Source organism: Anguilla rostrata, chromosome 3 (genome assembly GCF_018555375.3).
Source record: "Anguilla rostrata isolate EN2019 chromosome 3, ASM1855537v3, whole genome shotgun sequence".
Classification (NCBI taxonomy): Eukaryota; Metazoa; Chordata; class Actinopteri; order Anguilliformes; family Anguillidae; genus Anguilla; species Anguilla rostrata.
In genome coordinates, this window is record NC_057935.1 from 51,487,768 (window position 1) to 51,501,751 (window position 13,984).

At 36.0% G+C, this 13,984-nt stretch overlaps 1 protein-coding gene across 2 annotated transcripts in view; it reads right to left on the bottom strand.

Annotated features, from left to right (window-relative positions):
* Positions 1 to 2,592: 2,592 nt before the first annotated feature.
* The window catches only part of pcdh11 (protocadherin 11), a 252,405-nt gene continuing 241,013 nt past the window's right edge, over positions 2,593 to 13,984 (bottom strand). For both annotated transcript variants that reach the window (XM_064328154.1, XM_064328153.1), the window contains one exon: positions 2,593 to 7,162. In XM_064328154.1, the coding sequence (XP_064184224.1) occupies positions 6,768 to 7,162 (395 nt within the window). In that variant the 3' untranslated portion in view covers positions 2,593 to 6,767. The remainder of the gene's footprint in view (positions 7,163 to 13,984) is intronic.

The following is a 13,984-nucleotide window of genomic DNA, read 5'->3' on the forward strand; positions in this document are numbered from 1 at the left end:
GTAAAATGTCTGGTGCTTTCACTTTAAGAAATTCCATGTTCAGCATGGTGGCACAATAAAAAAACAATTATTGAGATACACAGAAGCAGCCCAAGTCATATTATAACCGGCTGGCACTGCAGCCCATCAGAAACCACACACCAATCTCCTTGAAAAGCTCTTTGTCTGCTCACTCATTTGAAGGGCTTCTGATGAGCCATATGCAGTGCAAAACCATAAATAATTAAATTAGAAATAATTCCATTCCAATTCATTCCAGTTCAGCTCTGGAGCCCTGATGTTGAGTCGCGGTAGGTTTTCTGCTGGTTTCATTTCTCCTGTCTCATATTAGATACAATTTGCTGTTTATAAGGCATTCTGATTTGCTTCTTTGGAGCTAGATTTCCTTTTTGCTATTTAACTCATTAGCTAACTGCTACCGTTTAAATTTCACCAAAACTAACACTAGCTAAATTTCACCGCCATCATTCTGCATCATGACATGATATAAAATGGATGCAGGACATTGGACAAACAAACACAGGCTTAACTACCTAGCAATCTTTGCATATCAGAAAATAAGGCATTACCAAAATAAAGTACCACAGATAATTTAAGTAATAGTGTTTGCAATACAATCGCTGCATAAGTTTTTTTTATGTTTACACTGCCTGGTAAAAGTGACCCAATTCAGATTTCTTGCTCATGTGGGACAGGACAATTACTTTTATGACAATTATGCTTATAAAGTTTTGTTAATATTATATAATGGATTATTGCTATAACTGCATATTTTGATCTATAAAATATGGAAAATATTGTGTAAGAATACTATGATAATGACTATGACAACTGTAATGTTAGACTTGTTTTATGACTTCTCGTGCATTTTTTTAGTGTATGAACACTGGTGCATATTGGTGCAACCATGCATATTGTTTGTCTGCCTTCATTGCTGGATATGGTGCGTTGTTGGAATAAACCCATTAGTGTTATATAAATACAGGTATGGGGTTTTGAGTAGACCCCAAAAAAGGCTTTGGCCGAAGCATTTTTCCTTATCTCTCTCACTTATAAAAGTAGATACAAACACGCAGTCAAAGAAGTAGAGTAGGAGTAGGAGTAGAGATATCTTGGTAGACAATACCTCCATGTTCCTGCCTGCATCCAGCCAGAGTGCCTTTGATAAGCTTAAATAAAATCATTTTTAAAAAATTGCTGCAGCCAAAAGGGCAGTTTTGCTGTCTCAGGGCAGGGGGTATTTGCTTAAGCATGTTGGTGCCTTAAGCATCAGTGCACATGCCTGGGACCTTTTGTTCTGTCAAATCCTGTACCTGATTTACGGCTCCACAAGTGTCATGCAATAAAGCATGACTGCCTGGTTTAAAAATGTTTTGGTCCAGACTAAACCAAAAAACTTGAGCCTCAAAGATAATTGGCATACTTGTATAGCAGGGCTTTTACAGCAGTGTGTCTGACCTGTCTGACAGGTGTTTGGGAGTTCATTATGGTGAGAATTTCTTGGATATCAACTGCAAAGGTCTTCATTGCCCTAGCAGGAACTTTGTGATTACTCACCAGTGCCCCCTTTCTTCTTAATGATGTTCCAAATGGTTGATTTTGGCAGGCCTAAGAGTTGGCCTATGTTTCTGACGGTTTTTTTAATTAATTTTTTTTATTTTTATATCTCGGCCTCATAATGGATTCCTTGACTTTCATTGGCACAGCTCTGGTTTTCATGTTCACACACGCCAATAACAGACTCCTAAAATCAAGACTAGATACAGAAAGCTTTTTTATACCTGCACCAACGGCTCAATTGAACCATTTGTCCTATGGTGCCCTGAAATTGGGAACTATGTATAAAACAACTGGTGTAATTTCTACATGGTAAAATGAAAATGTATAATAATACCCCTTTATAAAAGCTGAGAATCGGCATTATATCCACATGTGGATATAGTGGATATAATTGTCAGATGACAATTATAGCTTTTCAGAGTATAGAGAAAAAATATGTCCCAAACATTATGGAGGCCAACATGTGTGCATGTGCATGCATGTATCTAACTGAACTCATCTCCAACCAAAAGGGCAAAAATGAAGATATTTATCAGTTTTTTTGTGATGCCAAAGCCCTTGATATCCTATTTTTTTATAAAGATAAAACACAGGAGAAAAATAACCTGACAAACACAAGTGTATATATTTATATATGTATATATGTTTTAAATGTACACAATATTTAATGGTTCAAGGAAATTTCATGACAATAAAAATAATCACACCAAATGCATATGGTTAGGTTTTTTTCATTTTTCCACATCAAAGCCACTGATTGTGGATGGGATATTTTACAAGAATGTGACAATATATACTTTGAATGACCAACACTGTACATTGAACTGCTGGCGAACAAGAAAGCTTTCCTTCAAAGCAAATTTGAATTCCACTGACTCATAAAACTAGCCATTTATATCGATTCACAAGCAGTTAATATTATAGCAATAATTTAATACGTTTTTTTTTCTTCCATTTTTTTACAAGATACATGGTGCATATGTACAGAATAATCTGGTAGTGTGTGTGTGTGTCTGTGTTTGTCTGTGTGTATTTGTGTGTACATGTGTACACGCACATGCACACAAACATTAATATATGCATATGTATTAATATTACAACATAGATTGTCATTTATTCATTTAAAAATTAAAACATGTAAGCATTTTAACGGGAAAGTATTTTTTTTAAAGTTCCCTGGGGTTGATGCTACAGTTTTGTCTTCTTTTTTAACCATGTATTTTGTTAACATTTTATCTTAAATAAATGCAACTGATTTTATAGATTTTTTTTTTTTTTGCTTTTTTCATTTCTTACTGTTCTTGATATATATATATATATATATATATATATATATATATATATATATATATATACATATACTTCCTCAGTCCCAAGACAAGTTTACAATTCAGACAGTGTTTGCAAAAACAATCATTCCTTCCTTCCTGCAAGGGAATATAACTACAACAAAATAAAGTGACAGCCATGTGATGAAAAATGAGTTGTCGTGGAACATCAAGGGAGTAAGTAGTAATTTTAAAGGCTATAGCTATTGCTGGTTGCACATGCAGATGAGGATGTGGGAGAGCTAATTATCTCATTTGAATCGTATTAACCAACTTTTACAATCTGTGACACCATTTGAAATATAGTTGCATAAAGAAAAAAAAAAACTTTCTTTATTCGATAAGTAAAATCTCAGACGACAAAAAGGGAAAAAATGGCCATGCATATGATAGTATTATAAAAAAATAATTTCATTGCATGTAGATCTTATCTTTTTTCTGACATGTTTTGGTTCATCAGTTAAACCTTTGGCACATATTTGTTCATCATTGACTCACTACAATAACTGCACCTAAATAGTAGTTATGTGAGAAAAGGAATCAGACTAAAAAATAAAATCTAAATATAATTTGTGTGAAATGACAGTGATTGTTTCTGTACATATGGCAATGTGCATAGGTCTGCTGTTACAGTGCCGGACTTAAAAATAACTTTCATGTATGCTTGCGCATATGCAGTTTGTTTATCCACAGTTTAATGAGAATGTTGCACAGGATCAGCCTGGAATCCCCATCTTTCATATCTGTCATTTGAGAAAAAAATCTTTACAGCCGGAATTTGATAGCATTTGTATTTCATTTTAAAACTGCTGATAAATAACAATACACAATAACCAGACACTTTTTGTTTGATCAGTTGAATTTTGATAATTGAGCTGAAACATTTAGTTTGCATTCACAAACTGGTGCCACAATTGGTGAATTTAAGTTGTGGGGATACTTAAAACATAGTCTGCATTTTCGGAATTAATGATTTTAAAGGGTAGAAAGATTTAACAATTTAACCACTTCGATCCACAGGCAGTAACCAGATTTTAAACTATTATAAAGACAGTTGAGTGACTATCACTAGACATGAATGTACCTACCATCCTGCTTCAATAAGCAAATGTCCACCCTGTTTCTACATAACACTATTATGGTGCATATTACATCACTGGTGCTTAGACTAATTTATAACAAAGTCATTATTTGGAGCACTGACCTGAAAAACCTTGACTGTCAGCAAAACATACTAAGCAGCATTACCACTGATGTGTGCTAACACTGTGTGCTACAGTTCACAAATTTGCTTGAATTTTACTGATAGAACTGGAAAATAGTAACACATTTGCCCTGTCTTTGCTAATTAATAGTCCAGCTATTTAATTAATGTATGTATATTGATTTGCATTTTTGTTACATTAAGAGAGTATTGAGTATCACAAGAACCACTTCACATTCCAAAATACTAGAATATATTAGTTTGATTGACTGAATAATATTTGTTTATTTGTTTTCTTGTTGTTAAATGGGAAGCAATATAATAGGCCCGATTGGAAATTTAAGTTTTGAATAAAAAATGATGAAACTTTTACTGTAAATAATAGTAAAAAAAAAAAAAAAAAAAGGCAGTACAGATGAATGGAATTAGGATCAGTGGAGTCCACCTTTTCTTAATCTGGAATTAAGTGAGAGTGTTGGGAGAAACAAAAACAAAAAAAACTTATTTATAGTTGTACTTGCCTGTCCCCTCTGAAACTGTTTTTGCAAAGCCCTGCGTTTTTTATTTTATTACACATATTAATTTTGTGACATGTGCTCAATGCAAAATGTCATGTACTTGCACATGATAAATGATTCCAGAGCAGTGTTACAATTCTGATGCTGATTCTGAACATCAATTTTAAAAAGCAACTGATGTTGTGAGTGATAACATAGGGGTTCCGTTAGCTATTTTAGTATATGAAAAAAAAAATGTAATGATGTTTAAGATCATTTTCGCTCACTTTTAATCTTGTACTGCACATTTGATGTGGACATAGCATTTCTAATGTTGCATTATATGTTTCTTAAATTTCTCATGTGAGAAAGAACCTTCAATGAGTCACTTCTAAGTACGAATGAACAGATTTGTGTTCTTACGTAGGGGTAACAATTTAAGATATCTTTTTACAAAGCTTATTACACAGGCACAAGGACAAAGCAGCAGGCACAGAGAAATTGGTATCAGAGCTGTGAAGTGCTACTGACTGCTTTCTGGATCCTGTCTTTCAGAAGAAGTCAGATATTCCAAGAGTAAGCTACATGCGTAATAATGTTACACATTTCCATTTACAAGAGTTTACAGTGGTCATTTCACATGGGCAAATGTTTTGCATGGTTACTGTGAATCTTTCCTTTATTAATACAATATCCACATATATATATATATATATGTTGGAAACCATACCTTTATGATAGCAGCTTTCCAGAAACTGGCCTCTATCTCATGATATTTGGAGATTGATCAATAATAACAGTGCAGCGTTCCAAAAATTACTTGTGTTGGCCCTTAATTGGGGTCATGCAATAAACATCACTTTCTTTTTCACAAAAGGTGTTAAATACAGAACAGGATTCAAAGCTAAATTTCAGTGTTCTGGCATATTTACAGAAATGATAAAGACTTAAGTGTAATGTGTCTCTTCTTTTACTCTTTGAATAATTGTGGGAAGTGGCTATGTCCTTTCAGTAGCTTCTGAGCCAGTGACTATCACTCAACACTATTACGGAGAGGAGCAGAGCATGCAGCAAAGGTAGAAAAAAAAAAAAACTCTGAGCCAATTAAAGTCTCAAAGTGCAGTCTTCCACAACTACGACTGTTCCGTTGATTACAGATCAAAGTAATTATACAAGGGGGAGATTCTCATAATTGGCTCCATAGCACTTATTATGATGCATAAATTGTATGTTTCTCTCCCCCCTCCCCCTTTTTAAAAAGGAAACCTTGATGTGGAAAAGAATTGGAACAAAAGAATTGCTTTATTTTTTGTTCTCTTTTTTTGTTCATTTGCCTGTGACTTCCATGACTCCCATGCTAATGAGATAACGTTGGAAATGAGCAGGTTCTTAATAGGGGGAGAAGAGTGGAGGTGTCAAAAGTGTGAAAGCAATGAACGTGCCAAGGATCTAAGGAAACTAGCCTGCCCCATCATTAGAGCTGGTAATGTATGTCAAAAAATAAGCCAGTCAATTTCAAAGTTTGAGAACTTCTCAAATGATCAAAACTAGGGCATGGAGGTTGACCACAATGGTGCTTTGTCCTTAGTCTAACATTTGTAATTAAAACACTTCAATTTCAATTGTAGTGACTACTCAAGCTGTGAAAATTAAAGATAATGCAACATGAAAGTTAATAAACTGAATAACCATAACACCCCAACTCCCACTACAACAAATTGCATTTTAAAGTCACATACACAGTCTTCCCATATATATCATCACTATCATTTCAAATAAATATTTCTGTAGCTTTTTTATATTAGCCACTACCTACCAAACATTCATGACTTCTCTTTTGTTCTTCAGTTGAGGAGCTACTTTGGTTTAGAACTACCTTCTATGTACAGAAACTGATTTCGAAGCATATGACAAAACCACAAGTTTTTTTTTTTTTTTTTCTTCAAATAACACTGCCTTTTTTCCTATTCGGTAACATTGATATTAGAGTCATGGATACTGCCATTATATTTGCCATAAATATACTTTGATGTGAACATTGGCAAGCTTTTCTTTTTCTTTTCTGAATCTTCCTTCACTCACATACACCGCTACCTGGTACATGGCACAGACACCAAATGACAAGTCTTACACTTGTCATACACTCCAGCAGGGGGCGAGCTTCCCAGAAGTGTGCTCTTATAGCTGATGCTCATGGACAAAGCCAGCAGTGCTCCCAGTCGCCGTTGTCTGCTGGGCAGATGGGTTGAAGTTGGCCAGAGGAATGACCTTGACAGGGTCCTCCTTCTTCCCGCAGTGTCTCTCCAGTGTGTTGTAGAACTGCGGCCGGTTGCTTCCCTTGTCGAGATCGTCTTTGGGCACCGACCTGCCGAGGGTGTGACGCCCATCCAGCTTGGCACCGCGGGCCCAGGCCTGCTGGAAGCTGAAGGTGGGCACTGTGGTGTTGCTGGATGGCTGGAACTGGGTCAATGCTGGAGGCATCCAACAGCTGTCGGAGTGGCCCAGTATCAGGCATTCCTGAGTGCAGGTCTCTGAAGCTTCAGCTAGGGCTTTCTGCAGGTTCACTTCAATGGCTGCACAAAGAAAAGAAGAAACAGCATTTCCTCTATTTCAGTATACAATAAAATTAACTTTATAGACTGCATTCCTGAAAGCACCAGCTTATATTTCTTCTATGCATGCATATTGTGCTGATGTGCACCTCAGGATTTTTTTTTTTTTTTTCTTAATACAAAACTTTATTTGGGTATAAGCAAGGTGATGCCATTACAAAGTTGATTATGTAATTATATAATAATTAGGGGAGTCATGAGCCTAGTTTAGTTATACTGTAAGTCCATATTGAATCACTATACATTATTAAAACACATATACATTTAAAGTATTCTCAAATTTGTGTGTATATACAGGTACATATTCACAGTATAGTAGTGAAATGATGCTGTGGGTCTAGAGACGTCTACCTTTTAAAGAAATTAAAGGCATAAGTAAATGTTTAATGCATGCATTAATGAGAAAAATACAACAGCACATTTTATTTTGGTCTATATTCCCCTGGTTCCTACTGTTTACCTCCAACATAAAGTGAACTCCCAGTAGTTTAATTAAATCAAAGAAAAAAAAAGCATTCTCTTGTTTGTGCATGTGATCAGGTTTATCATATTAAATAATTAATGAGCTGCTCAACAAACTATTGTTTACTTTAATCACTGTCACTCTGGAAACACATCCCTCTTTCCTGATTTTATTTAATTTTTTACATTCATAAGTGTTCCCCTTCTTATTTCCAATTTTCCTTTCTTATATTAATCCAACATCACAGAATTCGTAATATGTACTTATATAATATGTATTATAAGCTATGGATTTTGAGACCTGCAGTTGTCGCAGTGGCAAGACACATGGACAGCTCTCACTTTAGATGTAAAATTAGTGTAGGAAAAGACCTTGCCATCGACCCCCAGTAATAAAGCAGATAATTAGGATGTAAAACAGTGTGCACAAAAATGGGGGGGGGGGGCAAAAAGAGGATTGGCTGGAGGCCCACAATGTTATGTTCCTTAACCCAATAAAAAAGGGAGAGGAACATCACTTTAGTCCTCCAGGCCTGCACTTCAAGCTGTCATGTAGAAATTATTTAGCATATTTGCATAAGTAAGAATGCTATCAATAATTGAATGCAACTCATTTTCTGATTTTTGCTGCATTGCTGGCTTTTCATGCTCTGCCTGGTCTAATTCTCATGCTGCTGGCTAGAGGTTTACTTTCGGGGGGGGGGGGGGGGACTGACTGCTGACTTTCTTAGACGTACGCACTGTACTTTATTCCTGGATTAAGACTTGCATGTCAATTTCATCCTCCTTTAAAAACATCTTAGAGATATTCTGTCTCTCCAGTGAGCACTATATGTCTTATTCATATTGAGAGTGGTAAATATGCGCATTTTGAGGTAACCTATGACATGCACTAACATGCATCTAGAAGCTACATTTACACAGACATTTGGTTTCATATTTTTTTACTTGATGTACTGCTTGAGTTGATTCAAGTAATTATCTGACCTGACCATTGGTCAGATATCCATTGATCTGACTGAACAGGAATATGACCAGACAGACAACACACCGATCTGGAGAAATGTAAAGCTGGCTTTTCACCTGTTTTCCACCTCAGCTTTTCATCTGTTCAGCCTTCCAGCACTAGTGACTAAATCACTAGAGCAGTAAACGTGTGACCTTTCACAGGGTCAGTGGCTTCATTAAGGAAAAAATTATGTGGTTCACTTATGCTACCAGCAAGAAGAATGAGCCAGAAAAAATAAAAATAGAATCTGAGCTCTGTCTCCTGGAATCTTTCATATGTGCTGTAGTTATCTAAAAGTACCAGTTTTTTTGATGGAGAAGAGATATATACAAATATTATGCGCACACTCATGTATACAGCATATATGTATGCGAACGCACACATTGGTGAGTGAGGTTTTGTCTATTTTAAATATAAGGAATAAAACATTGTTCCCAGGAAGTCTGTATCAAAAATATTTAAAACTATGTTTTAATGGTGGAATGGTGTAGAGAACTAAGGCATGCTATTTTATACATTAAATATAGGTACATGGAGCTGTTTATTTGCATACAATCCCAAATGTAATAGACTTAGAGAGATATATATAATCAAAGATCAGCATCTGAATTTTTTATTACACTATGTATCACTTAGCTTGCATGCAGCTACTTTTCTTAATAATCAGCCTCAGATGAAATGAAATTGTAAGCCTAGGCTACTTACCTTTATTCAATAGTATGATGTTAAGCATTAAAAAAAAACCTTTTCCTTGGTGTAAAGTCTTTCATGTTTTAAGTTACAGTGAATTAGGGTTATTTCACACAGCAAAAACTGGCCTACACAGTAGTGCAAAATAGTTTCAATTGCTTCATTAAATTTTATTTTGAGGAAACAGCCCATCCATTGAGTTTAACTGGTGTTTTAATTTAGTAACAAACCTAGCTGTGAACAGAGAATGCCCTATGTGCTTCTACCAATCCCTTAAATTGAAGGTCGTCACTCTTGGTAATAGCATTCAAAGTGAACGGCCCACTGCAGACAACTCTAACAGGATTTGTCAAGTGATTTTGTTTGTGCCAGGTAAAAAGGCATTGTGCTCATTCTTTTTGTCTGCCTGTCCTGCTTTTGGGTCACTGTCATTCTCCTGGTTATTGTTAGATCACTTAATTAAAAAAAAAATGCATTTATTTATTTTTTATGTACAGCTTGAAAGGGACTATCAATTCCATGTGTCATGAGACATTGTGTTTTTCTGCTTACATGTGTTTTTATATTACATTGTTGGGAGATATTCCAAAAAAAAAAAAAAACAAATAGAGGAAAAAGAACAATTTGAACACAAACTTAACATTCCCATGCCACTCGTATAAGATCTGTTATGACTAATTACATTTATAACACAAAGAAAGCAGTCTCCCATTACAGACAATTGCCAGAAAATGCAAGCCATATCCAGGAAGTCCAATGATTGAATTTTCTAGACTTAACCCCTATTGACGAGTTTGGTTTAAAACCAGAGATTGTACCCATCTCCTTGATAAACATGATAGCAGTGTTTTCCGTTGTGGGCCAAAACTCACATGCAGACACAATACTCATAAAACAAATGCCACATGCATATAATAATACAGTTTTTGTTTTTGTGCTGTAGCTTTAAAATTATTCTCTGAAATGTATTTAATAACTTATGTCGAAGTGTTTGAGAGGGAAAGAGGGTTGAACTGTTTGTAATTATATAATGTGTGAAGGGTATTTCATGCCGCAGTGCTTGCTGGTATAATCTGTATGGACTCACAGCACGGGCTGTCAGTGTTGCTGTGTCAACAGCCAGGAGTGCTACTATTTTTGCATGTGATATTTCACATTAAGCAGCTCAAAAGGTGTAGCCCGTAACTGTTTCCTGTCCTCTGGGACCTGTTGTGCTAGACTGATGCTGATGACAGCTTTGACTGCCTTTGTCAGCCAAAGGCAAGGTGCAGCCTCTGAAGCTGTTTCAGAGTCGATTTCAATTCAACGAAATAACCGCGTTTCTGAGAGCTTTTTCAATTAATTATACTCCCCATTCTGCTTTTGTGATATTGTATTTATTTTCTTTTGTGATTTATATTTGCTGTAGAATAGTTCTTCTTGGCAGCATTATTAATTCTGCTCAGAACATTAGTTTGGGGCAAGGTTTCAACCCATCTGATCCCTGTAGAGGTCTTGACCTTTGCACATGCATGTTATGTACTTCTAGACAAAGTTAGACAAAGAAGATGATCAGATAAAACATAACCTAACAAGATTCCTCTTCAATTTTTTGCTCTCAATCTTTTGGCAAATATATGTTATTTATGCACATTTTTTGCAAAGGGAATAATTCATTTTAAGGTTTACCTGGACATGAGTTTACATTTGACGGTAACAGTGTAAAGTGATTAAATTGACTGCATTTGATGCCACTTCCTATTGTCCTATTATGAGTACATGTATTCATTCATGACTGTATATTCATGGCATGTTGCAGATAGTACAGAATAGTACTAGATATACATACACTACAGAATCCATCTGTCATCCATCAGCAATCTGTGATTGCTAAACACCCTAAAGTGTTTCCTTTGATCATATATGGTTTTTAAAAATTCAAGGATGACAAAAGTTTTAAAAGTGTTACCAATAAATGTTTTGCATTCCATGTCTTGATACATAAATAAAATAATTAAATAAGTAAAGACAAAGCTGGTGATAATGGAGGTGAATGGTGTAGAACCCTCATTACACTTCTGACATGACTAGGGCATACAATAATAAAAGATTAGTAATATAAACATTCTTCTTTCCCTTGAGATGCCTTTGTCCAAGGCTACTATATAAATGAGTCGATTCTGTATCTCATTCATGGGTGGAAGTCAACCTCCATCCCATAGCCTTTCAGTCTCTAGTACAGTTTCTTAAACAGTACACAACATTGCTTCAGGCTATCGATATAACTAGGCAGTGAAACTATGGCGACTGACACTGACAGATACACCAATGAAGAACACCCAGGATGATGCTTTAGGTTAACAGAAGCAAAGAGGTAATTATTCTTGGCCTTGTATGAAGGAACCACTTATTAGTGATTAAAGGGATAATTGCTGACAACTTTGCCACAACACTATTAATTTAGTTCTGTAAAGAATAATTTCAGTAATATTGAGACTTTGCAATGTTTTAATCCCTACCTCAATCCTCAACCACAAAAATAGCACAGTAGTGAATGAGGATATGCTCTCTTGTTTTAGAAAGTTCTCATAGTGTGTTCACAGGGAAACATGTGTCCAAGTCCAATGTGAAAATAATAAAAATGCACAGAATCAGACATCAATTAAGTTTGTGTACTTTCACCTATGACCAGTATTGACATAAAAAAGGCATTAAAATGTATTAGATTTTTTCCCCCCAAAGATCAAGCCAGCATTGAAATTCTACTTCAAATGATTCTCATAAACATATATCTGTTAATAAAAGTAAAATATTATGCATTTTTACTAAATTTATAGATGCCTTTTAGAAAACATATCAAACTAGAAACCAACTCAGCTACTAAAGTTAAGTACCATTTTACAAGAATATGTAACAATGAGAGCTGCATTTTGTAATTGGGTCTATGCAAACCAGATGTATCAGGTCAGCGAGGACTGTTAAAAGAAGCAAATTTCTGAAAACAATGCCTAATGTATTTTACATGCATTTTCCAATATTTAAAAACAAACTCATACAATTTAAGGAGAGAGCAATACTTGTTTACATACAACTGCTGAAATGGGGGATTTCAAGGGAAACACTCACTGCGTGAGACCTTATCTTTTGTGACTTCTGTAATTAGCAGTAAACTGCCAAAAATATGATATTAGTGACTCAAAAGAAATAAATAGCTGCCAAAAGTCTACAGATTTATGCACACTGAATGAATTTCATGCCCAAGAAGTATATTTCAAGAGCAGACATGAGAAACTCAGCCAAAGACAAACATTATTGGCTCTAACAGAAGCCTCAGGTATGCTGTTGTTTTATTGCCATGCACTGGGAATTGTTTACGTAGTCTTTTTTTGGAACTTTGTCTGCAATACAACAGTCATGGCTGCTGCTTTTATCTTTAGCATTTGTCAATCTCTCAAGAGCTTGAGAGGTGGTAGGCCCCTTTCCTCTAGAGCTCTCCTACTAGGGAATAACCATCTGAATTTGTACGGGAATCAGACATAGTCTTAATGTTATGTGAACATTAAAAACACACCTTTTCAGTCAATCTTATGACCAATTATAGTCTTGACACAGAGCTGGAAAAGCATGCAGACATATTATTATTAGAGTATTATGGGGTGACAAACTTTATTTTCCCTCTCAACAGTCATTACCCCTTTTTTACAGGCAGGCTCTTAGAGGGTGGGTAGGTTTCTTGGCTTTCTCATGCCTGTGTGGGTTCTTTGTCTCTGAAATAAACTTGTGGGGGTTATATGTCGCCCACTCTAACCTTTCCCTAAAAGGTGACTTGCCTAACTTTTTTCTTTGTTTCCCAGTCTTACCACAATGGGGCAATTGCCCGGGTCCCCTCAAGCTTGCTGTCTGTCCCCTGTATGCAGATCCATCACTCCAGCCTGAAACCTCACCCCTGGACCGCCACTTCTGGGTGCTTCAAGCAAACTGCCCGAAAGTGACTGGCTTTATACAGTATTTGTGACCTATACCCTGAGTCGCCAGATGAGAATGACTCCTCTGACTCATCATGGTTCCTTCCTACAGTACATGTCTTCCAAGGAGATTTTGCTTGTCACTGTTGCCTCCGGCCGGCTCTGTGTGGGTTTAGGCCAGGGTAAATTGTGAAACTTATTGTGACAAATCATTTGCAAAATCTGCTATATACATAAAATTGGATTGGTTTCATTGATTGTGCTGTGATTAAATATTATTCTGGGATGAATGCTGAGTCCTCTTTCCATCTATGTACAGCATACCTTCCCAACACTTTGAGGTGGTATTTAGAGAGGGGGAGAGACAGAGAGAGACAGAGAGAGAGAGAGAGAGAGAGAGAGAGAGAGAGAGACATGTGATTAACAGTGTCTCATGCTGTCCCACAAATGAAATTTGAAAGGAAATAATTGAGTTTGTAATTACTTAGACTTTATCATTCTATTTCCCTTCCCCCTTGGCCCCCACTCCAACCTTACATCTGGACAGGCAAATGGCTGGTCATTAATAATAATGAAGCGGTTTAACCCCATGGGCGTTTTACAAGGGGAAAGATGCCATTTTTCATTAGAGGACTGGGCACAACCATCAGCTAGAATGAAAGGCTCATGTTTCATTCT